The 24,237-nt window shown below is 56.5% G+C and overlaps 6 protein-coding genes across 6 annotated transcripts; all 6 read right to left on the minus strand.

The window, feature by feature from the left end:
• Nucleotides 1–1,700: 1,700 nt before the first annotated feature.
• On the minus strand, nt 1,701–2,168 carry JKF63_00135 (uncharacterized protein; the record flags this gene model as incomplete). The annotated part of the gene is made up of 1 exon (XM_067896187.1): nt 1,701–2,168. One exon carries the CDS (start codon nt 2,166–2,168, stop codon nt 1,701–1,703), a length of 468 nt encoding a protein of 155 aa, XP_067752344.1.
• A 3,997-nt stretch (nt 2,169–6,165) lies between these two features.
• JKF63_00136 (uncharacterized protein) lies at nt 6,166–9,516 on the minus strand (the record flags this gene model as incomplete). Its single annotated transcript, XM_067896188.1, has 1 exon — nt 6,166–9,516. One exon carries the CDS (start codon nt 9,514–9,516, stop codon nt 6,166–6,168), a length of 3,351 nt encoding a protein of 1,116 aa, XP_067752345.1.
• Nucleotides 9,517–10,315: 799 nt separating this feature from the next.
• JKF63_00137 (uncharacterized protein) lies at nt 10,316–11,779 on the minus strand (the record flags this gene model as incomplete). The annotated part of the gene is made up of 1 exon (XM_067896189.1): nt 10,316–11,779. The coding sequence occupies one exon, from the start codon at nt 11,777–11,779 to the stop codon at nt 10,316–10,318; it is 1,464 nt and encodes a 487-aa protein (XP_067752346.1).
• A 1,810-nt stretch (nt 11,780–13,589) lies between these two features.
• JKF63_00138 (uncharacterized protein) lies at nt 13,590–17,630 on the minus strand (the record flags this gene model as incomplete). Its single annotated transcript, XM_067896190.1, has 1 exon — nt 13,590–17,630. The coding sequence occupies one exon, from the start codon at nt 17,628–17,630 to the stop codon at nt 13,590–13,592; it is 4,041 nt and encodes a 1,346-aa protein (XP_067752347.1).
• A 1,780-nt stretch (nt 17,631–19,410) lies between these two features.
• On the minus strand, nt 19,411–22,245 carry JKF63_00139 (uncharacterized protein; the record flags this gene model as incomplete). Its single annotated transcript, XM_067896191.1, has 1 exon — nt 19,411–22,245. One exon carries the CDS (start codon nt 22,243–22,245, stop codon nt 19,411–19,413), a length of 2,835 nt encoding a protein of 944 aa, XP_067752348.1.
• A 660-nt stretch (nt 22,246–22,905) lies between these two features.
• On the minus strand, nt 22,906–23,427 carry JKF63_00140 (uncharacterized protein; the record flags this gene model as incomplete). The annotated part of the gene is made up of 1 exon (XM_067896192.1): nt 22,906–23,427. One exon carries the CDS (start codon nt 23,425–23,427, stop codon nt 22,906–22,908), a length of 522 nt encoding a protein of 173 aa, XP_067752349.1.
• Between the last annotated feature and the right edge of the window lie 810 nt (nt 23,428–24,237).

Consider the following 24,237-nt stretch of genomic DNA (forward strand, 5'->3'; position numbering starts at 1 on the left):
TCACGTGTAGCCGTTATTCGGGGGTGGGGTGGGGTGAGGTGGGGGGGATCTCCGGCGGCGAGTGAAACAAAACATGGAAAAACAAAGGCAATAATCGCAACAACAAGGGAAACTCATTTATACACCGCTACACTTCGCCACGCGGTCACCACCCCTTTCCCGCACAGCTCTGTGAATCGTCAGGCAAAGCACCACACACAACAAAGCTGAAACACCGCCACCCGGGAAAAAAAAACAAATGGAAACGAAAACAATGGAATTGCTCACGGCCTACTGGTTGCGTGTGTATGAACATATATACATATATGTGTGTGCGTGTGGAGAGGAGAGAGGAGGACACCCAGCACAAGTCGGTCGGGGTGACATAAGGCGCTAATGGCACACACGCACACACACACGAGTCGAACCAGGGGACAAGGGAAACAGGATGACAGCAGTTGCAAGCAGGAATGATGCGCACGCGCTGGAAACGGCGATGGGGCGCTCAGGTTGTAAACCACCTTTTTTCTCAGCAGCAGTGACAAGCGGGATAAACGAAAAAGATACACAACTTGACACAGAGGAACGGATACAGGAAAAGAAATGAATGGAGTGGCCTGCGGCGAATATCACAATAAATCAACACGCACACGAACGCAGCCGGAAAGTCCTATGAAAGGAAATAGATGAGGAATGAACGCGGGAGTTCCACGATCGGCATCCCATGGTACACTTCGACGAGTACCGCGCAATTCGCTGCTCCTTCCTACTTTGTCGCAAAGCACCCTCTTTTACCAACGCGGTGATGTGGGTGCCGCACGCGAAAAGAAAAAATGGGGGAAAAAAACGTTGGCACTATTACAGTCGATGGCCTTTGTATTGTTGATGACGGTAATGTGCTGGGCACTTTGACAGAGGCGGCGCCTTTCGCTCCAGTAGGCTTTGCTAGCCCGGTTGGGATATGTATATATTTATAGTTGAGTCGCCTCAAGACTCTTGAGAGCTTCTTCCCCTGTTATTCGATTCCTTTCTGATGCGCAGATCTGCTTACAACATTCATGTGAAAGAGACACAAGTATCCCCAATGCCCGCGTAGAGTCGTGTCGTGTGGTCGTAGCAAACAGGAGAGAGAGAAGTGGAGTGGTAAAAGTATCGGAAGCGCACGGGAACAAGTGGGCTGTATGCGCTGCGCACAGAGGGGAGGGGGGGCTGAGGGGTGCTCTCTCCGGTTCATTAAAACCTGCGTCCACACAAAGGCGGCACTGCAGCGCCCCCCCCCCTCCCCTCTCTCTGTCCCCCCATACTTACCCCCCCCCCCCTCCCACACTTGCGGGAATAGGGTGTAGCAGTTGAGGGTGAAAAAAAAATTGAGACCATAGGGGGAGGGAACGAATTCCACAGCCAAGCCGTGGTGAACGGTACACCTGTCCCGTGCTCTCCCACGAACAGCGACCCGGGGAGACACTGAGAGTCTCTTGATGATGAGGCGCAAGCCAATCCACGTGTTTTTCTTTTGGTTTGCCTAGTCCCCAACCTCACACAGAACTCCCGTATGTTGGAGTTTCGAGTCCATTGGTCATGCGCAACATTCCGGCCCCAGACAATCGAACCTGGCCTACGTACAGTGTGGGGCATGAAAAGCGTTGTTTACATCTTAGGGTGTGGGAAGGGGAGCCGCTTGGCCACACATGCGCACCCTTTCTTCTGCGCACCGCGTCTCACTAAGACCACATATTCTTGGTGAATAGGAGTGCGGAGATGATCTCCTTGAACTTTTCCATAGTCACGCGTCCTGCAGCATCGCCTGCAGCAGCGATCGACGTCTCCTGCTCTAGTGTCAGCTCACTGCCGCCAGTAGTGACACTGTTCGCCGATGAAGCTGTCGCAAGGTTCCGGCACGTATTGCGCAGCTGCGCAACCGTGATCCAGCGCTGTGAAGTCACATCAATCATCTCGAACATTGTCTCGAGATCCCGCTCTGAGAACAGCGACGAGGAGACTTTTTCCTGGCGGATCTTTCGTACCTCCTCGGCGAGAAAGGCACGCGGGTCATCCGGTCTGTAATAGAGGACGAGCTGCAGTAGGTGTCCAAACAGCTCATTCAACTTGTGCTTCTCAATGTAGTGGTGAGTTTTCTGCACTGGCTCGAGAGCGTGGTCGTGCGAGCAGCCGGACTCGAGAGTCGACATTGAAGAGGACTGGAGTGGAACTAAATCAAAGGGGAAAAACGGCAGGGGTGGGGGGCAGCAAAGCTGCTGCGTTGAGCGGTGTATTCAGTCAAATGGCTACAAGTGTGTGCTTGTGTGTGTGTGTGTGTGTGGTGGGGAGGGAAGAGGGGGGAGGGGGAGGGGGCAGGAAGAAAGCTGTGGGAAGTAAAAGCGAGACCTCTGGGTGGAAGCTGGGGAGGTGTGCAAGAGGTGAAGCGTATGCCACGACATTTGTTGTCTTCGCGCTGCCTGCCTTTTTGACACAATTGACACACGACGCCACGCAAAGAAAATGAGTTTTCGTACACCCTCAAAACCTCGTAAAGTTGCTCTGCTCAGAGCTGGCCGCTGACGAGGGCGCACGAGTGTCAAGAGAGCTAGACAACTGCAAGCCTTAAAGCCCCCCTTGGTGGTGGTGGTGTTGCGCGCTGCACACCTTCGGCACGTGATCATTGGGAGAGAGTACGGAAACTTTGATCGAGAGCCCTGTGTTCGGTTTCCAAGATTCGAATCATGTTCTTTTAAATACTCCTACAGAAAAGGAAGCAAGCACACAAACACAAAAGTGCAACCACGACAAGTACAAAAAAAGCTCAAAGGACCATCCGTGGAATCGGGTGCCGGCATGCGCCAACGAAGACGAAGAACCACGAGGCGATTTCAAGGATGTTTTTTTTTCCGTCTCTTAACGGCCCCCACTGTTTTTCTGACGCGAATTTCTTTTTCGCTCGTGAAGGTGACAAAAAGGATACAATGGGAAAAAAAAGAATAAGTGGGCCATTTAGTTTACCCCCCCCCCGCCCCCTGCCGACAATTGCGAGTGTGCGTGTGTAGAGGTTGGGGGGGGGGGGGGAGGTAAAAAGAGGCAGTCGCATCGAGAGCATAGTTTTCCGCGCACTGTCGGTGGGCTTCTACAGGAGAGCGCTGTTTGGAGCACCACAAAGCGCCTCAATAGGTGGCAACCAAAAATAAGCAGTGCCACTGCACATGCCACCACTGGCAGTTCACAGAGCCACAGACACAATCGAAAAAAAATGTAAGAAAATGACAGTACGGTCGATGCGCGCCTGCACGCGCCGTGTACTTGGCGATATAAACCCACTCACAGACGTGATGAGATACGAAAAAACTCATATTTCACGAGGAGGAGGGATCGAAGAGCGCACAGGGGCCGGACAAGGGAGAGCGCAAGGCTCGAGAGTCGGCGCATCAGAGCTGCGGAAAACTTTCATGAGGTTCTGATTTGATCTAAATACCGCCACTGTTCCATCCCCTTCCGAGTAAGCCCCGACTTCAAGCGGTTCAGCCGACGCTGCATCTCGAGCTCCGCTGCAATAGTGTCACTCACGGCGGATGCCGTCGTCGACATCGTGGTGTCGTCATCTAGCAGTTTGTACTTGAAACGCACCGTGGTAGCGAGGAAGGCATGGTAAAGGGCACTACTAGGAAACGACCTACATGCACTGACGGGAGAGGAGGGGGGCGGCGTCACGTGGCTCGTTACTGCAGGTGACAGGCGGTTTCGAGGTGAAGAAGAAACTGGAGGTTCCCCAGAGAATTCGCTCTCTCGCGAGGTGTGGTGGTCGGCCGACACGGCGCGTAGTTCTCCATCTCCACCACCCGGTGATAAGGCTCCACAGGCGGTTTGCCCACGCCCGGTGTGAGACGACTCGCGAGACGTGCTACGCGTACGTTGCGTGTGGAGGCAATCTCGGCCATAGTACGCACCCGTGAGCATGGAGTCTCGCCAGTCCTGCGACGACTTGCCTTCAGGGGGCGACTGAGGGAACGCGGTGGTCTCGCGAGACGTGGTGGTGCGAGGGTGCAAAAGTGGTGCAACTGAATCGATGGGAGTGACAGAGGTTGTGGGAAGGGGGTCAATTGCCGCGCGACGGTTTGCTGTGTTGGCATTGAGACGGCTGCCGATGTCCCTAGCACTAGTAGAGAGGGTCGCTGACGACCCCACATTTTTGAATGAGGTGATTGGGGGTTCAACACCAAGTGACGACTTTGTCAGCTTTGGTGCGGGGGGGGTGGCGAATGGGGTGTTCCCGCTGTGCTGCTGGTCCGTCACCGAGCGCACCACATCAGAGAAGCGGGCATGGGGTGTGTGCTCCGCCTCACGCCTATCAGGGACTGTGACGCGGATAGCACCTAGCGGGGTGTCGACCGGCGGCAGACTGATGAAGCATTCGGTACTCGCTACCCAAGGCTGGTGGGCTACATCGGCATTGTCGATGGGGCTACACGGAAATGAAGACACCTCAGCCGCAGGGCGCTGCTTTGCCCGCTGCATCAGTTGCCTCTTGGGATTCACTGACGCCGTCAACAACGGCTCATCATCCGTTGTCTCTCGTGGAGATGTCTCTCGGTATATCATGGGCGCTGGTCCAAAGGGGTGCGATGGTGGGCTGTCTGACGCCGAGAAGACAATTGATGGGGAGTTGGGCACGTGGGCCTCGGACAACGCAGATGTCGACACTGTGGACGAGTTAAAAGAAGCGGAGCCCGAAGGCACCATCCAACGAGCTTGAGTAGGTCGCTCGGCTGTGGCGGCAGTGATCGAGGCACGTGTGCGAGACGTTCCGTTGGAGGTAAATGTAGAAGATGTGACGCCGTGGCTGCTTTCAAAGCGAGGTTCCCTCATCATGAGATCACCGGTGGCGGAGGCGGCCTTACCTTTCTCTTCAGACAAGGTGCGTTCCATGGTGGACCGCCTATCCGCAAACTCTGTTGCCAGTGTCGGTGCCATTGATGGTGGTGAAGATGTGGAGGGCTTGTTCCAGGGGCGCGGACACACCGAGCTTTCGGTTGGCCCTCTAAGGAGGGCCACGGGCTGAGACACCGATGTGGCAGACGCCCGCGGCACTCGCCCAAGGCGGCGCTCCCGGAGAGCGTCAAGGCGTGCCTCCAAGGACCGCGGTTGCGTAGGTCCCGAAGACGTAGATACAGTGCCTCGGTGCTTGCTAGGGTTCGTGGGGTCCGTCGAGTCGTCGTGAATCACGCCACTCGAGCTTGCGCTGCCACGTAGTGTGCGACTTCTCTGGGGTGATGCAAGTGCGGTGAGGGGCTTTCTCCGCTGGCGCGGCGGTACAGAAAGTGATGCCTCGAAGCCCCGAGACGCCGCCACGGGTAGACCTACCTTATGCACATGTGCATCGTCTGTGCCTGTACGGAAGGTCATGATGATTCCTGCGCAGCGTGCACTCGCCAGCAGATGTCAGTGATGCTCTTACTTTTATTTCTGTACGTCTTCGGCTCGTTCTTTCAACTTTCTGTTCGAGAGAGGGGGGAAAAGAGAGAGCGGGTGGTCGGGTGGGGGTGAGGGTGAGGGTGAGGGGCGCACAGAGAATCGCACCAGGCGCATTCATGGACAGCTACGCGTAGCGTACGCGAAGTCGATTTGGCGTTGAAGCGCAATCGTGGCAACGTGAAGAACGGCGTAGAAATGCAAACAACGCTAGGGCGAGTCTGGAATTATGGGACATGCAGGGTTCGGCATCAGGCTCTCAGACCCTGATGCGCGCTTTGCCGGGGGGGGAAGTTAATTTTGTGCTCGTGTGCACGTGTCCCCTACAAGAGCAGCATTGGGGAGAGCGCGGGGAGGACCCGGGGGGGGGCAGGAGAGAAGTGACGAACTGTGCAGGAAATGGATGAAAAAAAAGGCTGATACACATGAAACCCAAAAACGCACAAAGCAGGGGGGCGGCGGACACCAACGGTGTCACACACGCGCGCACAAAATACAGAAGATTCCCAATTGTGTACATCAGTATTCAGCGACACACTGCACAAACACACTGGGGCGATGTAGAGGAAAAGGAGGAGTGGGAAATGCACCCGCACACCGAAGTGGCCCCAACGTCCGGCCCGAAGACTTTACTCTGAAACCGACCGCCCTCCGCTTCGGCGCTACCAGGCGTACCCCCGGTACCTCTCGTAAAACCTCCATCAGCAGTTCCCCCTATTTCACGCATTGTCACCTAAGTGAGCTGTACACTACCATGCCGCTAGCCGTCATGTGCGCAGCCCGTGATTGCGATGCCGGTGGCGGCGGCACCGATGATCCTCCGACGTTGTACGGGACTGTCTTGACAGGAAGGCGGTAGGACTTCAATGGGCCGACAAGATGTAAATCCGGGGCAAGCAGAAGGCCCGGTGTGCCAGTAACTGCGACACCATTCATTTTCACCTCTGCTTGGCTCAAAAGGTAGAAGAGGTAGGCAGCCATCCCGGTGCACACGAGAACGCGAAGATAGCGCCACCGTAGCTGCGCGCGGCGCCGCCTTGTCTCGTAGAAATCGAGATCCGCTCGGATGTGTGCTATCGACCACGTCAGCAGAGCGTACGATGGCAGATTTCTCAAATCCAGCATTGGCTCTGCTGCTCCCCGGATAAAGCCACCGATGGGAAGGCTGTGCAGGAAATCGGCTCTCATTGGCTCCCTGCCTTCGTCGTGACAGCCTTTGAGGCGCAGTCGCTCGAAAACTGGACAGGTCATCAATACTTCAGACATTAAGGGCATAGAGGCGTGGGGTGTACGAGCGCTTGTCAATGCGGGTAGCGTATTCAGCCTCTTGGCCAGTTTTGTGTTCGCACCTTCGGCAAACGGGGCCTTCTTTTTTGGTTTTGCGTCTTTCCGCTGCCGGCCCTGCTTTGCGTCCTTGTTGTCAAGTGCCGATACCCTGAGCAACGAGTTTTGCGGCTGTTGGTGCTGGAGATCCCGGTCGTCCTCAAAGCAGTTAAGACCGTGCTCTTCGAAAAAGTCACGCAAACGTCTTTTTGGAGCCTCCGCCTGTGACATCACGGCATTAGAAGCGTCCAACGTGAGCTGATCGTCGCTGCTGAGGAGGCCGGTGCCCTTGACACCACTACGGCCGAATACATCGGCCATGAAGGACTCTGCAAACGACGACTTCTCCACGGCGGCCTCCTGCTCGTCATCGCTGCTGTCGACGACTGCTGCTGAGTTAGCCGGATACGGGCCGCTTCTGGAGCCGGACGTGGTCGCCATCTGCGCCTCACGTGCCTTGTTGAGCCGCCGAAAACGGCGTAGCTTTCGATCCTCAGAAAGGGCATCCTTGAGTCGCTCGGCAAACCACCGCCGCTGGTCAGCGTAGTAGTTGCGCGACCACTTCTGCACATCTCCCGGTGTTCGCAGGACCGCAACGGGGATGTTCGCATAGGGCAGCAACGATTCCCTCCGGACGCTGTTGCCCGGTGCAAACTGGAGAGCGAAGCTGTGATGGTTGCGGTTCGTGCGACCCATTTGCAAAGTTGGAAGCAGAAACGACTTGCGCTGCGCATTTTTGTGCACTTTCTCTCCAATGTCGTCGTCGTCGCTACAGTTTTTATCAGTGCGAGGACGTGCAAGGCCCTCCTCTCCCGCCTGCGCTGTGCCCAGTGCGGCGTCCCTGAGGCCTCTCTGCCTCGGGTACACCGTACTCGAGTTGCCACCGGACATCATCGAGTCCTCCCCGAAATCCCAATCTAATGCACTGTCCTCGGTGTCCGGGCCCTGGTAAAGCAATGACCCTTGTCGACTGCGCGGGTCGGAAGAACCCCGGCTGTTTAACGACAGCCGGTGCTGCATGGACGCCACACCGCCTTGAGACGCTACAGCCCCTGAATTCATCAGAGTGAGGGCCGGCGTGAACATGAGCATTGCGTAATCCGTCAGTTCCGTCAGTCCACCGTGGAGGAGGACGTACTGCATAGGTCGCGGTTTCCCAAACTTGGTTGGTGCATTGCGCACGATCACCACGATGTACTTGCGTGTGAACTCAGGGACATCTTCATAGGAGAAAAGACGGCGATACCGAGACCCACTGAGGAGAGCGGCGGCCTTGGCCTCGCTGAACGGGACGGGGAGGTTGCCACGGCTTACTGAGGCGCGTGTCTTCGCTGAACGAATGTTGGAGGAGACGGGCCGTGACCGCTCCAGCAGCCCCTGTTGCGAGACCAGCGAGTGCCTTGAAGCTTCAGGATTGCGGATATTGCTCGAGGAGAAGGGCGGGACTACCGCATTGTCGCCAATGTGGGCCGAAGCCGAAAGTGAGTTGATGCGCTGAGAGCTAGTGGAGAAAGCAGCAGTATCCAAGAAGGCATTACGACGTGTAACAAATCGTTCCATCTTATCCCGCTCTAGACGGTTCGCTACGTTCAGCTCCGCTACTAGTTTCCGCGGTAGGTTACATGGCACCAGGGACCACGACATGCTCGGCATATCAAGGACGAGGAAACCGTACTTGTTCAGCGGCAGGGGGGGCACCTCGGTGCCTGGCATTGCAATACATTGAATCAAGGCATCCTCGACATCAGTGTTATTTTTTGCCTCCAACGGAAGAGGAAATATCCAGATTTGCAGGAGCTCGTCAAACACACCGCCACCGCTAGGAATGAGAAAATGCAGCAGTGACTCCCACATTTCCTCCATGCGAAACGGCAGCGGGCTCGCTGGTGCGGTGGTCGTGGTAACACGTTTCCACACAAATGTCGAGGGATGGAAGAGGTACACGTATGGTGTGGGGGTTATTTCTTCGTATCTTACATTCTCCTCCATCAAACCCAGAACCACTACCGTTGCGGAGGAGGCATTGTACGCAGCCGTCACGAGCTGGAGATGGTGCGCGTCAACAGAAGGCGGCGGTGGTACACCTGTCCAGACGCGGTTTCGAACATCAAACAGATGCCCGAGGTAGATGTTTTGTTCCCGCTGGTGAATGCCGCCGAGAACGAGGAGGCTTTCCGAGGGCGGGATGTAGACCATACTGTGGAGAAATACCGCACCTGGCCCCTGCATCCGCTCGCAGCTAATCTTCTCCCACCGCCCTGTATCGATGTCGTAGGCGAAAAAATCGTCGAATATTTCAAGCTGGCGATGGCCACCGTGGATGTAAATTTTGCTGCCAATGAGGGCGCCAGCGTGGTTGGTGCGGCCACGCGGGACAACCCCCACGCCCCGAATCTCGCGCCACATCAATGTTCGCTTTTCAAAACAGAAGATATGGTTGCTACACTGCCCTTTACTGTTCACTCCGCCGAAGACGTACACGTCTTGGTTGTAGCAAACACCAATATGAGCTGTCTTGGGCAGACCCCCTTTTTTTTCCGGAATAATACCCCCGCGCATGCTGTTGACGAAATGCCTTTGCACGACGCGACTGCTACCCTGCGCCCCGCCGGCGTCGCTCTGTCGATTAGGGTCATTGGCGTCCGTCCCCAGATTGACTTTTTTGCCGGCGAAGGGTGAAATCAGAGGCGGTTTAGATGACGTGGCACCCTCATTCGTGGACTGCTGTGTCGACGTAACTGGCTTCGACGGAAGCATGAGTGCTAATGCCCCAAAAGGGCTGAGGCGCACCGGTACGTTTTTTTTTTTTGGGGGGGGGGGGGGGGGGGCTGGAGGTGGAGATATGCAGCTCAACTCATATGCATCTACAAGGTCCACCAGCAGACAAGCGATACACGTCTAAAAACGGGGAGAGGATCGGGTGGGGGGGGGGGAGAAGCTTTCGCGACGTTCCCTGATGTATTCATCCCTGACAGATAAGGCACGTGTGTTTTTTATTATTAAAGAATATTCGAGAAGAACACATGAAGTAATGAGAGAAGTAGTGGGTGGATGGGATCCTGAAGACAAGGTGGTTCATTGTAGTTTGCAGAGCGGAGGGCGGGGAGGGGAGGGGCTGCATAAAACAGTGTCACATCCGCAGCATTAGTTTTTGCGGTGGCGCCCACCGTGTGAGAAACGGGTGGTCATTGTAGCGCGCTGACTTTTCAAGAAAAACTCCGCTTTTCCTCCCCTCTCCGCCCTCGGTGCTCCGATGTAGGGCGTATTGCCCCCCCCCCTCATCAACAAAAAGGGCAAATTAACACCCACCGTCACCTCTCTCGTCTCGGTTGGATCTTCGAGCTCCTTCTCGTCCGAAGATGGACTTGAATGCTGGCGTACAGGTGCGCCTGCTGGACGTGTTTTTTGTTGGTGGAGCTTGTGGAAAGAGGAAAAGCGTCAAGGTACGCAGACACACGAGAGACTGAAGTATGCCCGCGACTTGACCGGCGCCCGGCCGAGCTTATTGCACTTCGCAGGGTGTAGCTCAAGGGCACCCTCCCCTGGCTGGTAATCCTTAGCAGGAAGTTGGCGGTGTGGTGAACCACAGAGAACACTTGAGCATAAAAGTGAACGGGAGAACGGGTGACTCGACCACCTCCCGTGCTTTCACGCTGCTCACTGACAACTCTCCACCCGCTGCTGTGACGCTCGCACTGTAAGCACTGGCCCCCTCGTTAAGAGCTCGAATTACCTCTGCCATAAACACTTCAGTACCCGTGGAAAACATAACCGTTGGAGTGTTCCTCTGCACGAGCGCCCTCTGCAGCGCGGCACTGTGATCAAGCGCAAGCTGAAGCTCCCTGTGCACCCCGACGACATACCGCATTTTTGACCTGTTCATCTGGAGCTCATAGCGTGCCATGCGCACCTCCATGGGTGTCAGCGGCTGCCCAAGAGAGGACATCCGTTCTTCCAAAACATGTAGCTCTGCCTCCACGCTTTCCGATGCCATTCCTGAAGAGGGTGGTGGCGGTGGTGATGACGACGGCACCTCGCCACGGATAACAAGGTTGGTGTGACGCAGCACGTTCAACTTTTGCTCGCCCACCGCCGCAGCAGTTGCACTAGGGCTCGTAGAGATGCCCTCCGCTGCTTGGAGGTCCTCTGGGGTGAGTCCCAGGAAGCGAGTCACATCGAGGATGACTTTTGCGATTGCCGCTTTCTGCGCTTTCCAGCGCAGAGCCTCTTTTTCCAAGTAGCTGTCAAGTACACGCACCTGCTCCGCCTCATACTCCGCCGCTCGGTTGCCGGCAGGAGTGAGCGTGTCCTGCGACTCCCCAGAGAGAACCTCCGTCTCGAACGCGGACTCCAATACAGTGATACACAGTTGTTCCGGGTCGCGCCAAAAAGGTAGCTCCCCTGCACCGGCGGAGGCAGAGAGAGAAGTGCCGGCATCCTCGCCTCTGCTCACGTTGCTCCGTACATGCATCGCCGCCTGTTGAGCGAGCTCCTGCCGTGTTTTTTCCAACGCCTCCTCTACATCCTCCACACCAGCCGCAGGGATGTCGCTCTGAGAGACGGGCTCCGTTCTCTCGGACACTGCAGATGGCGCGTCAATCTCTATCGACTGTGAATGTTGCGCTCCCGCGAAGCGCTGTATCGTGCTAGCGAGGACGCTAGCCAAGTCTGCCGCGCGGGCAGAGTCTCCCTCAGTGAGCGCAATAGTGAGCTCCCGGTGTAAGCGCAGTGCAGGTGGATGTTGCTGAAAGACTCTCGACAAGAGTTCCATGGGGTGCATGTGCTGCTGCTGCTGCTGCTGCCTAGTCCCACTCCCGCCGCTGTTATCGCCGGCCGTCGGCGCTTTGTGCAACAGTGTCCCGGAAGAAGCCGGAGGTGCTTTCTTAGGCATGGAGGCTGGTGAGTGGTGTCCTTCGCAGCTGCTGGAGGTCGGGCGAACGCATGGGCTACTATGCAGTGAATCTGACAGTCGCGGCGCGATGTGGCACAGACCACTCTGCAGTCTCGCAAGACGTCGCATGAGAGCTCTTTCCCAATCAGTATCAAGGGGAAAGGCATGGGGATATGAGCATGAGCAAGGTATAGGATAGCAGCAGAGCGAATCAAAAGGAAAACGCATCACACCATTTACAACAGGGGAGCACAAGGCGCAGCTCAGGTACATCATTATGGGGACGATGTTAGGGTGCAAAGAGTCTCACCCGGGTGGCCACAAAAGATCCACCGACTGAAAAAGTGAAGTAGTCCTCATTTATGGGAAGGGGGGGGACGGGGGGAGGACGGCAGAATGCGCCCAAGAAGGAAATCAGAAGACCTCCACGGCACCGGCCTACCACACGAAGAGGAAGAGGGGGCAGTGTATAGAATCGGCGCCATGCGACGCGAAGTGGGGTGTTTGTTCTCCCCGGTATATTTGATTCTTGTAGCTTGTGAATATTTTCAGTTTTGTGAGCAGGGGAATGGGGTGGGGGTGGGGAGTTGTGCAGCCCACCCACAGACCGCAACTTCTCCAGAGACAGCAGTACATTTCTGTATTGTGCGATTTTCACCGCACCATTTACCCAGATACGTGAGGGGTTTGAAGGGGGAACACCCCAACAGAGCGAGGGCGTTAGAACGACGAGAACAAAACGGTCAACACCGCAGCTTGCCTGGGCATAACACAGGCGCAGGTGATGCAAAAAGTGTTCACACACACACACACACACACACGAACAGTGAAAAACAAAACTAAACGTTCCACAACATGGCGGTTTCTGTAGTAGTGGTACGACTTCTATTCGTATCTAACAACTCCCCCAACGCCACCTCATGCGCAACTTTATTTCTTCCAACAACTCGTCACCCTGTCCTCCACTTTTTGCTCGTCCTCCCTCCCCTCACCCTCCTCCTCCATTGTCACTGATAAAGCGAGCCCACGACGGCACGCCAAAAAAAAAAAAAAAAATAATAATAATCCTTGCAAAGGATCCCGTTGCATTGATCCAACACACCCTGAGTGAATCGTGTCTTTCCTCCCCGTCTTCCGTTGCCCGAAGCACGTCCACATCCGCGTTTAAAGTGCCTCGTCCTTTTTTGTACTGTGGAACACTGTGATCATTGCTTCCACAGCAGAAGTGTGCACACACACAAAAAAAGATAAAGGCTGTGCGGAGAAGAGCGAAAAGCACCGGGAGGGAATCACGACGAGCCCCTCTCTGTGTACGCAGGCGTGGGCGAACGCATGGCGGAGCGGTTAGAGAGAGAGAGAATCGATGGGATCGCGTCTATATTCTCAAAGCGCACGTCACTGTCGCATCTTCTCTCAAGCACTATTTCGGAGCTCCGAATTTCGGCACCTTCGGGACGAGCACCCCCATGAAAACAACGTATACATGTACATGTATATATATATATATATGTGTGTATAGCACACACACACACACACACACACATGTATAGTGACACACATTATATACATGATCACGTAGGGGACCGCCACGGATGAACCAAAATCGGGACACACACGCACACACAAAAAGAACGAGAGATTAAAGCAGAAGCGACAGAAAGGTGAACCCTGTTGAGGATGCCACAAACACGTAGGCGCACAAATACATATCGAGAAACACAAAGTAATGCAAAAACAAGAAGCGACCGTGCGTGCGAAGCGATATCTAGTGAAAACACGCAAAAGAAAAAAAAACATGAAAACAAATAGAGCAGCATCGTTTTTTTTCTCTCCTTCCACTGCATACGCGGCGGAACACGAGCAACAACCAAACAGAAAACATCTCAGCCCTCGTCGTGATGTACATGCAACTCAGGCAGACCTGCGCTAGGTTAGTGCACTACACCACAAGCGACTTCATGAAGCGTTCGGCTAGGGACGGGTCGAGTTCGACGCGGCGCTTGAAGTGGTGGTCGTTCTCCATACGTCCACGCAGAATTCCAAGGCGCGTTACGCGATCACGCTCGTGGCGTAGCGCCTCGCCACGTTCCTTGGCTTGGACTCCTTGCAGATACAGCTTTGTACACCGGTCCCCTTCGCGTTGACGCTGCACACGTTGGGCGCTGGCACCTCGAGCTCCGTCATCTGCCGATCCCCTGCCGCTGCTCCGCTCGTTGTCTTTGCGGTGCGTGTTGCCACGTGCAGCAGTTTGGAAAAAGTCCATGCCCTGATTGATGCTCGGGTGAAAGGTGCAGTTCTTCAGTTCCAACGCCTTCTTTTCCGCCTCGAGCTTCGCCTTGGAGACGTAGCCGTGTTTATAAAGTCGCGCAGCTTGCATGTCCCTCTCCGCTGGCGACAGCACCCGACCTTGCAACACCTTTTTCTGGTACCCTTCTGGGTCCTTCTTGCGAAGCCTCTCCAGCTCAACGCGGGCATCCTCCTCCACCTGAGCTAGCGGCTGCGGTCGCCTCTTGGCTGACTCATGCTCGCGGGAGCGCTCAAGCAAAATCTGCCCCGCCAAGCGTGCAATCAGAAGTTCCTCGACTTCCTGCTGTCGGCGTTTCTCCACAGACTTCATCATCATCGCCTCCTTCTTGCGCTGCGTGGCTGCGGCGGTTAGGTATAGGCGGTTGCTTAGCGCTTCCGACTCGGCTTTGCTTATGCGACTACGTGCTGTCGAGGGTGGACGGCTGGACACGGCGGTGGTGTTGACGCTGGCACGACCACTGCGATCACCACTCCGCGCACTGGTGTGACCGCTCTCGTCGACAGCACCGGTGGCGCTGCCCCCTGACGAGCGGTGAGAAGTCGCGTGATGATACAAGCGCACAAACACCCCACTTGGACTGGTGAGCATCTCCTCTTGCTTCCGCAGTCGCTCCTCTTTCCGTTTACGGCTCTCCTCTAGAGAGCCAGAGACGATGCGATCGCGAAGTCGCTCAAGAGAGTGCAACTGAAAGACCTTCTTGCGGCGCTCGTCACGATCGCGACGATTGTTGAGGTGGTAAAGACGCTCAAACGGACTTTGCATCATAGCGCGCTCCCGCGCAGCATCGTCGTCTGCGATCTCCTGCTCCAGCGCGCTCAGCTTCACCGCTACATCCTTCAGCAGCTCTTTTTCCGAAAGGGGAGACGAGGCAGCGGACAACAAGTGACTCTGCGACGCTCGCCGCGGCGGAGTGGTCTTTCCAACGCCAGTTGCGCTCCCGGACCGCCGCCCACGAACCGGGGAGGACGTCAGCGACGCAGGTGATTGATACCGTACCTTTCCGACCTGCATTTTCGACTCTAGACCTTCACGAAAGAACCTGCCGCGAGAGCGGAGTGGGCTGTCCGGCGCTGGCGAAGCAGGCGCTCGGTGTTTGTGATGGCTCCGGGAGTGCCAAGATCCACCGCATCCCTCCCTTTCGAGGTGGTGATGCCTACGTGACGCATCTGTGTGGTGTTCGGGGACAACCCCATCCACGGGGCGGTGGTGGCCACGGAAACGAGAGCCTTTCCGGCGGTGGGCGCGTGAGCTTTCTCGAGCTTCTGACGCTCGGTGATATTCGCAGTCGCTCCGTGGAGAGCTTTGACAGTACGGCGCTTGTTCTCGATCCCCAACGATGCGAGAACCCTGTGACAGCGATGACGACCCAGCATCTCTGTGGAGGGGACTTTCTAGCTCGCTGGTCTCATCAGAGCGCAAAGATGCGGAGAGTTCCTCCTTGCCCCCTGTAACGCCGGCGCCCTTGGAGGAACTGGGGGTCGAGTGTGTACGCTGTCTCCTCGAGGATTCGCGCCGGCCAACGTAAGCCCCGTTGCTGCCACGACGGTGTCGCCGTTTCGGCTGCGGGCAAACTCCGTTATGGCGGGTCGCAGCCTCCGGCGGGGGACCAGCACTCTCTGTGTCGTTCTCTTCGGCAGCTAGACGCATGTGGTCCAACAACATGCGATCGTCAGACGGAGGCCCCGGCAACCACGCCTCACCTGGTGAGTAAAACTGCCCCTGGTGGCGACGGGATGCCATGCTCGAGTGGTGCCGGCGGGACGTGGCTCTGATATCGTCTACTGGCACCGCGCCGGCGATGTTCTGCATTCTGTACCGGTCAATTAGCGACCCGCTTGAGGTGGACGGAACTCGGTCTTCCGACAGCACGTCCTCCCTCTCCCTACTGCCGTAGACGTCTTGGGTGGAGAACCGCTGTTGCAGCGCCTCGACGCTGCTGCGTCGGATGCGTGGATGACGCCCACCCCAGAATCCCTCACGGTTGTACTCCTTCGCCTCCGTCAACGATTTCTGAACTAGCCCCCAGGCGTCCAAGCACCCCACGCCCACGTGCGCTGAACCACGGCGCCGCACTGGTGACCGTGGGAGCACATAGCGGGGCTCCTTTTGCGTCTCATTTCGACTGCTGTGGTGATCTGCGCACAAAGTGAGCGGGTGTGATCGCCTTGACGGCCCATCTGACTCTTTACTGCGGGCGCGACTACGCCAGCCCCTCCTGTCCGTGTGACCCAATATATCTTCGGGGTCCTGAAACACGCTGGTGCCGGGCACTCGCTCCGCGGTGCTAACTGAACGCTCACTGTCAACATCCTCCTCTGTCTCCTTGTCTGGGGTGAGACGAAACCCGCGATGGCGGTGATGATGGCGATGGCACGAGTGCCGCCTGTTCGATTCATCAAACAAGCTGGCTGAGGCCGTTGCCGCACGTATACCAAAACCGCTCCTGCTGGTACTGCGAGAGGATGGTAGTGCGGTGGGCGCCAATGCATAAGCGTCAAAAGAAGGCACCGATCGATGCCGCCCTTGAGGCGCCCTTTCGGCCTGCCTTGACGCCCGTAACGTTCTGGGGTGATACTCCGAAGCAAGCATCTCTCGAGCCTTTGAGGGCGGGGAAGCTTTGCGTGCACTGTGCGTACGAGTGTCATTTTGCACCGAGGCCGCCGACGGCGGCACTGCATCCTTGAACTGAGACGCGGATTTGATGGCCCTTTCGGCCCGCCTCTCTGGTGCTTTCGGTCTTGCGCTGGTCGCGGAAAGCTTAGATGAGCCAGACATGTTTTTCATGGACGCCTCCGATGTTTTTTTCCTATGCCGCGGCGGTGCCTCGTGTTCATCCTCGGGATGTGCAGGTGCCTTCCTGGGACGCTTTTCGTCTTCGGTGCAGATGTCAAAAGACAAGGTCCTCGCCCGAGTGCCAGCGGCAGCAGTGTGGTGATCAACATCGTCACTTTTACTCTTGTGTCTCTGCGCACGAGCAAGCTGCGGCTTAGCGGGGTTCCCATCAATGAGCAGCCCAGTGCTAAGCGCCTCCTTTTCCCTTAGGGCAGGGTCTGGAGAGTTCTCACCGCTGGTGAACTGGATTGATGTGCCGGCGACGGTGGTGTCCAACCCCGAGAAAGCGATAGAGCTGACGGACGAGACGGACCGGACGGGCATTGCTGGAGAGCGCCCCGCTCCACTTGGGTCTGTGCACGACGCGTCCACTTCCGCCGTCGCTACACGTTTTCTTGTCTCGATAGGGGACGTGGGTATTGTCCCTTGATCCTCTCCATCGACTGCCTCCACGCTTTCAGCGGCCATTACCGGAACATGAACGGTTGTGACGGCACGCGGGGAGGGGGTCGTGGTGCGAATCTCTGTAGAGGTTCGAGCAGCCTCCACTGGTGACTCTATCGACTGATTCGAGCACTCCGAGGCAGAACACACAGATGCGGTGCGATGCTCTGGCGCAGACGACACGGTTGGTACGAACGCCGTCCAATCCTTCTTGTTGGACTCCTTCGGTGTACGGGTGCCGCTTTGGCGCCGTGATGGGGTGTTGCGAGAGTTCTCCCGGTTGCTGTGTGTCTCAGAGTTCTCCTCTACAGCACCAGTACTACCATGAGCCCTCTGCAGCTTCCCCTCCCGTAATTTTACTGCCTTCCCGAATGATTCCTTTATCTTTGGCAGCATACTCCTTTTTATAGTGAGCGGTTCCTGCGACACCCCTGAAGTGTATATATGTAGTGTGTATGTGTATGTGTAAGTGTGTGTGTGTGTGTATCAGGGCGACAACGGCGGTTCGAATAATGCACAGACGCACTTATTTCTTCGTTGGGGTGACAATGCTTTCTTGTTCAAGAAAGGTTCCGCTGGAAGCAACAAAGCCGCTCAGGAACAGGGAACACACCTAGTAAAGCCGCCTGCGCACCCAGTCGCGCCCAATCAAGACCACCACCTCCAATACACACACACACACACACACACACACACGGCGCGCACGTTGATACGGTGAGGCGAGACTGGCAATGAATATATATATATATATATAGTCCTGCTTCGCGCTTCTCTTGTGGCGAATATGCCGTGAACAAATGATGTATCGACGTGAGATCAATGCGGAGGTCAGCGGATGAGTAGGTAAAAGAAGAGGGTGGGAGACGGAGAGATACAGGAATGCATTTTTGTTCTTACCCCTAATCACAGCGTGTTCATTCTGCCATGTAACGCATGTGCCGTAAACTCCTCTACGCCACCACCGCTGCTTCAAACGCGCGCCTGCTACACGTCAATCGCATAGGGAGAGGCCCCCAACACACACACGTATCGGGGCAATGTTGATCCGGTAACCAGAGAGCCACCCCAGGCTCCAGCTCTGCCTACCCCCACTTTGCATGTCGACGCTCGCAGCCTCATCCACAACGCTGGTTTAGGCACCCCCTGCCAAGGGAGCGGTACGGACTCGGTGAAATACATTGAAGAGACGATGGCGCTTTCCCTAGCAGATAAGTGCCAAAGACGTGCGTCTCCATTGCACCCTGTATCGGTTACTTGCCATCCAGGTACCAATGACCTCAGTAGCCAAGGATGGCACTGAATTCCTTCCCCTCCTCGGTGGTGGTATTTTTTTTGGGGGGGGGGGTGGGGGAGGGGAGGCGGGTTGCACCGACGTCGCACTGCCCGTGCTAGGAAGCAATTTAGCGTAAACAATCGAGTAGGGGGGCGGGAGAGGGGAGCCCGCTGGGTTTCCTCACAGCGTAGGTGTTCCCCTCTGCCCATCGACGCTGACGGTGTCGCCTTTCGTCAGAGCGAGGAGAGAGGGAGGGAGAGGGGTGGGGAGGTGGGAGGTGGGGGGTGGGAGGGGCGATTCGATAATGAGCGCGCTGATGGCGTAGAAGTCAGGGTCAGTACGTATTCCGGTCAGTGTCACGCTGATCTCTCCTTCCAAAGATTCTCGTTTGATAGCGTATAGGTTGGCACGTTCGCCATCCGTCACCTTTCACCGAAAGGGGGTGAAAAAAAGTGACGACAAGGCCGGAAAGGGTTGGGAGTGGACGCGGGGATGGAGGTGCCCCGCTCTGTTCCCGAGGCACTGGAACAACTGACAAAAAAGTCCCTTTTCATTTTTCTTTTGCTTTTACTAGACAAAGCGTTCCCACGTGGACCCCCCTGCATACCGGCGTCAGGGAGCGGGGAGGGGGGAAGGGGTAAAGGTAAATGGCGACAACCGTTTCACAGAACACCTCATGCCACCATCGACCATCGTAGTCGCTTCTCTCCCTCCCGCGCCTGCATGAGAGTCACGTAGCTTCCCTGTCTTTCTGTTCGCCCCCGCGTTAAACGATTGACATGACCGTCAGACCAAAAAAAAAAAGACAACCTCGTTAACTGTGTTATGTGGGAATACAGTGGGAGGGGGTTCGGCACTGCGGGGACAACCGCCTTGTCGCAGTGACTTTCCGGTTCCGACACTTCAGGAGGCCGCAGTCTTCCCAGATGCCTTTACTCTCTCACGCGCAGCAGACCCTGGCGCGCTTCCATATGCTGGCACAGCAGCTACTTTCGTGCTTGCCTTTTGTTGCTTCAGACGCTCGCGCTTACCCAGTCGCTTCTTAGTCTTGGAACCATCTTTTTTGGTGCTCCGCAACTTTTTGTTGTGCCCCCCTTCGGAGTTGTCCTCCTTGTCGCAGTATGGCGACATGCTGTCCCTCTCGTCTGTGTCGCCACGGAACCTCTTAGCAGGAGTGACAGCGGCCACGGAAACCGCCAGGGCGCGCTCCTTCTTTGCAACTTTCTTTAGGCGCTGGAGCTCTGCCACATCCTCCTCGTCCATCGCGGAGTGAGGCAGATTCACAACGTTTGAAGGGGCACTGGGCGCCTTTGAATAGTCGTACGACACCCCGAGCGCTGTGAGTATGGCTTGGTGCACCGCTGATTTTTCGCTCGAAGAGGAGGCCATGTTGCTCGCCGCATCAGGTGGAGCGGAGCCCCCCGATCCGGTGGTGAGAGACGAAGGCCTCTGCGCTGCCGAAGCCTGTAAAACAGGCGCCATGCGACGCAATTCGAAGCTGTACATATAGTGTCCGAGAGCTGGCAACACATCAGAGCTCATCTCTGGACCCTTCCCAGCACCTGCTGAAGAGGGCGGGTGCGCTGAGATGCACGCTGACTCCCCCCTTTCCGCTTTTGCAACTGACGCAGCAGCCTTGGTCAGCATCGCCATGCGAGGCACACCAAGTCCGAGCGCGTACGTCCATACGGTCATGATATAGAGAAAAAGGTTCGCCTTTGCTAAACTACCGGGTGAGACTATCTGAAGAGATTTCTTCAGCATCTCCGTGACGCTGAGATGTTGTATGGATCGCGTGGCGCTAGCAGCAGTGAAACAACCACTGCGCGATGCTGAGCCCTTGCTGTCCACACCACTGGTGAACGTTTGCATCAAAGTTTCGAGCGACACCTTGCTCGTGCGCGCACCTCGGACGGCCCATGCGTTTGAAGCGGCAGGCTCCGCCAAATGTTCGCCAACGTCGAGGTCGCCTGCAGAGAAAGCTGCGTCGCGCGAAGAGGTGGAGCGATTCAAGACAACCCTTGACGGGCTATTCGCGCCTTCCTTTGCGGCCGAGGCGCCCTGCGATGCAGCCACCAAGAGTTCCCTTTTGGCAAGGCCGTGTAGCGGGAAAGAAAAAGTCAGAGTCGCCTGCTGGCCAAGAACCCACATCACCGCGGAGAGACTAGGAAGCATGATGGCAGTCTCGGAGAGCGGACGAGAGTCCAGAAACGTTTGCTGCAGCTCTGGAGTCTTTTGAAGATTGCAGCCAACAATGTAGCGCAGCGTCGCGTAGACGGCGTTGGAGAGGTAGGCGATTGCGCGGTTCCCCTCCTCCTTAACGGGCGGTCGCGCCTCCACATCTGCGTAGTGCACGGCCTCTAAAATTGAGTGGAGGAAGTGGCAATTCAGCTCAAGACTACCTTTGTCCGTCGAGGTCGTGCTGGCGGCAGTGGTGAGCAGTACGCGGCCCGTCTCAGCCTCTGCCGGAGACAAATTCTTGTACTTGTGCTTGCAGTACGCCTGCCAGCATGACCCAGCATCCACCTTCGTAGCACCTCGCACCAGGGGCGGCACATTGACCGCGTTCCCCATGACCATCATAAACAGAAACACAATATCCACGCAGCTAGTCAGCGTGATGGTGGACACGAGAAGTTCGCCCTCCGTCGGAGCGGCGCCGTTGCCTACGGCACACTTGCCATCTTCGATAGAGCCCCCCTTCACCTCTGACCCAGGCGTCTTCGCCATCACACCGGCAGCCACGGTCGTCGCCTGCGCTCTTGCATGCTCTGGCTCGTCGTCATCGCTGCTGTCCGTCAACTCGATGCGCACGCCGGTGGCCACCATCGGGCCGTCTTGTTTGCGCCGACGCAGCACATCATTGCTGCGAGGCGCCCCCGGCTTTTCCGCAGTGCTAACTGCGGTGTCCTCGACAGAAATCTGAGCCTCTTCACAGACTTCTTGGTCCTGAACGTCTATTGACACCGATGCAGTCGGGCGGGAACCCGACTGCCTCGCTTTCGCAGCCCTTCTCTCTTCCGCGATCTTCATCTTGGCTGCAGCAGATGCCGCCGCCTCTTTCTCGTTCTCCACGTAGAAAGCGTCGGTGCAGCTCGCCACAAATGCCAGGACCCGATCGAGACGCAGAATTGACGGCTCGAACAGGACGTCCTGCAACTTTGTGGCGATGGAGACATGCTGGGGTGCTGGTCCGCAGAGCGCTCCGCAGAGCACATCCGAGTCCTCCGAGATGAAGAGAAAGGTAGGAAGACAAGTGGCCCCGTTGGCGATAGCGGAGGTCACCAAGCAGCGCTGAAGATCAAGAAGCTTGTAGTCTGCCTCCCCCGCTACACCCCGTCCGCTGGTCAGGATGTACGGATTAGCGCCGGCACCTGCTCCAAGGTTCTTGGCACTCCCTTGGTAGGCACGGTACGCGCCCGCCAGCTGGCTGCACAATTTCTGTACGTGCACGTCAAGGTCACCGATGCGGACGAGTGCATGCCTATGAGCACGCGCCGAGCCGCTGCGATCTCGCTGCGAGTCCAGCGCAAAAATGATTGCTGTCCTCGCCACTACATTCTCCGGATTCAGGAATGCACGCAGCGCTTCAAGTCCAAGCGTCTGCGCCGCGTTGGTGGCGTCAATGAGAATGAAATCGAAGACAAGCGGCTCGTGGCTGGAGCCTCCCTTTGACAGCCGGCAAAGCGCGCCAGGCGAGGAGCGCGCAATAAACTTGACGAAGTCAGGCACGCCCATTGTATTCTGCAAAGCCGGGTGGAGGCGACAGTATAATCCGGAAGGCTATAGAGCAACGGCGTACACCCTCTGCCGACAATTACACACACACACACTTCTGAAGCTAGACAGAGGATGTGTCAACACGAAAGAGAAGGACCCGAGTGGAAGAGCCAGGGAAAAGAAACTTGGTGTGCCCTCGACGCTTCTGGGATAGTGTGCAAATGGTGGGTCGGCCATAGGAAGGCCATGGAGGCGTGCAGTCAAGTTGAAAGTGACAATGGAAAGGCAACCGAAGAGTCCAAAGATTAAAAGAAAGACGGATTGGGGGGAAAAAACGATTGGACAAAAATGGGCACAAATGCGGATGAGAGTGGGTGGGTGGGGGGAGGGGGGGGGAGTAGTAAAGAATCGTGGACAAGGCAGTGACCGAGTCCGTACCAAGGCAAGGATAGAGGGACCACAATGTAAAGAGGACGCCTGAGTGTCATCACCCAACAATACGATGCTGATTTCGAGTATACGGGAAAACACACCACTACAACTCGGAATCAGGGCAACTACTTCCAATGTCTTATTCTCTGTAGGGATTGGCGAACAGTGCCTCGGGCGCAGAAAAGCGAGCAGACAACCACCCCTCCCCCCCCCCCCAAAAAAAAAAAAACAAGGTCAGCGCAATTCCTACCCGGCGCCCCCAGCCTCTCGTACTGTCTCCAGTTCTGCCTCCAGCTGTTTGATTCTCAACGCGTACATGTTGCGAACTTTTTGCAGCTGCTCTACAGAACCCTCCCGTTCCATCATCCCCTGGAGGCTCTCCCACCGCCTCAGAACATCCCTGGTCTGATTCATTGCGTCTTCAATATCCTCTGCGAAGTATGTTGTGCCTACGCTTTCACTTGCCTCAGCGATCAGCTCGCGGGCCTCTTCAAAAGATTCCATGAGCTCGTCCAACTGCTCCTTCGCCGACAATTCTTTTTCTGGGAGCTGTGCTGCTGTGGTAGTGTGCTCGTAGCGGGTTGAGGCACACAGGACACCCTTAGTAGTGCATAATCTGACAGTTGTCGAGCTTGTCCTCGAGGATCGTAGGGAACTGCAAAGTTCCCCTCCGTGCCGTGGAACGTGCAGTGCGGTCCATGCTGCGACACCGTTCGGCAGACACTGCCTAACACTGCGAAAGCGACTTTGTACGGTACGATACAACATCACCGATGAACAAATCCTGCCTAACTCGGCGTCCGTGAACAAAAAAAATTTTTTTTCGGTCTCTTAGCGTCTGTACACTAACAGATCTGTGCAGGTTCAAAGGTCGGAGAACAGAAGCGTCGTGAGAATAGCTGAAGAGAGAGATGGTGGTGGTGGTGGTCGCATAAAAGCAGTTGTGCAGGACACCAACAGGGTACACAACAAACCAGGCGCTCGAAACTCGGCAGCGGCATATTTGTCGCTACGCAGAAACAACCACAATAACGGAGGCCACGCGGGCGGTGAAGCAAGGGATACGGCGGTGCTGGTTTTTCCACTGGCGCACAGAGCGACTCGACTTTCCTACTGAACCTTTTTCTCTTCTACAACAACCTACCACGACAGACGAGTCGCCAAGCACATGCGCACAACTCCCGCTCACTTGTCACGGTTGCACCACAGCACAGTCATCCTCCGTCAAGGGTGCGCCCCTCTGCCGCGGTGGATTCGGCGCACGCGGCCAGCGCACCAGCACCACATTGGTGGTGCTGGCACGCCTACCTCCAAAATGGAGACGGCGGTGTCAGGAAGGCGTGCCCGCATGTGCCACGGACAGCTGCGACGTCGCCATGAATCGGGGGGCAGCACAAGCCTGCCACCACCACCACCCCGGGCCGGGGACCCTCAACTGGGGGTGGGCGTGCCGGGTGGAAGGCGCCCGTACAGAAACGTGTGCCGGCGCAGTCAAGGGGTGCCATGGGCGACAGCGACGAGCACATCACCACGAGAAATGGGACGATGCAGCACGCGCGGTATGAGTGCTACGCCACT

The sequence above is a fragment of the Porcisia hertigi genome, chromosome 36 (assembly GCF_017918235.1).
Source record: "Porcisia hertigi strain C119 chromosome 36, whole genome shotgun sequence".
Taxonomy (NCBI): Eukaryota; Euglenozoa; class Kinetoplastea; order Trypanosomatida; family Trypanosomatidae; genus Porcisia; species Porcisia hertigi.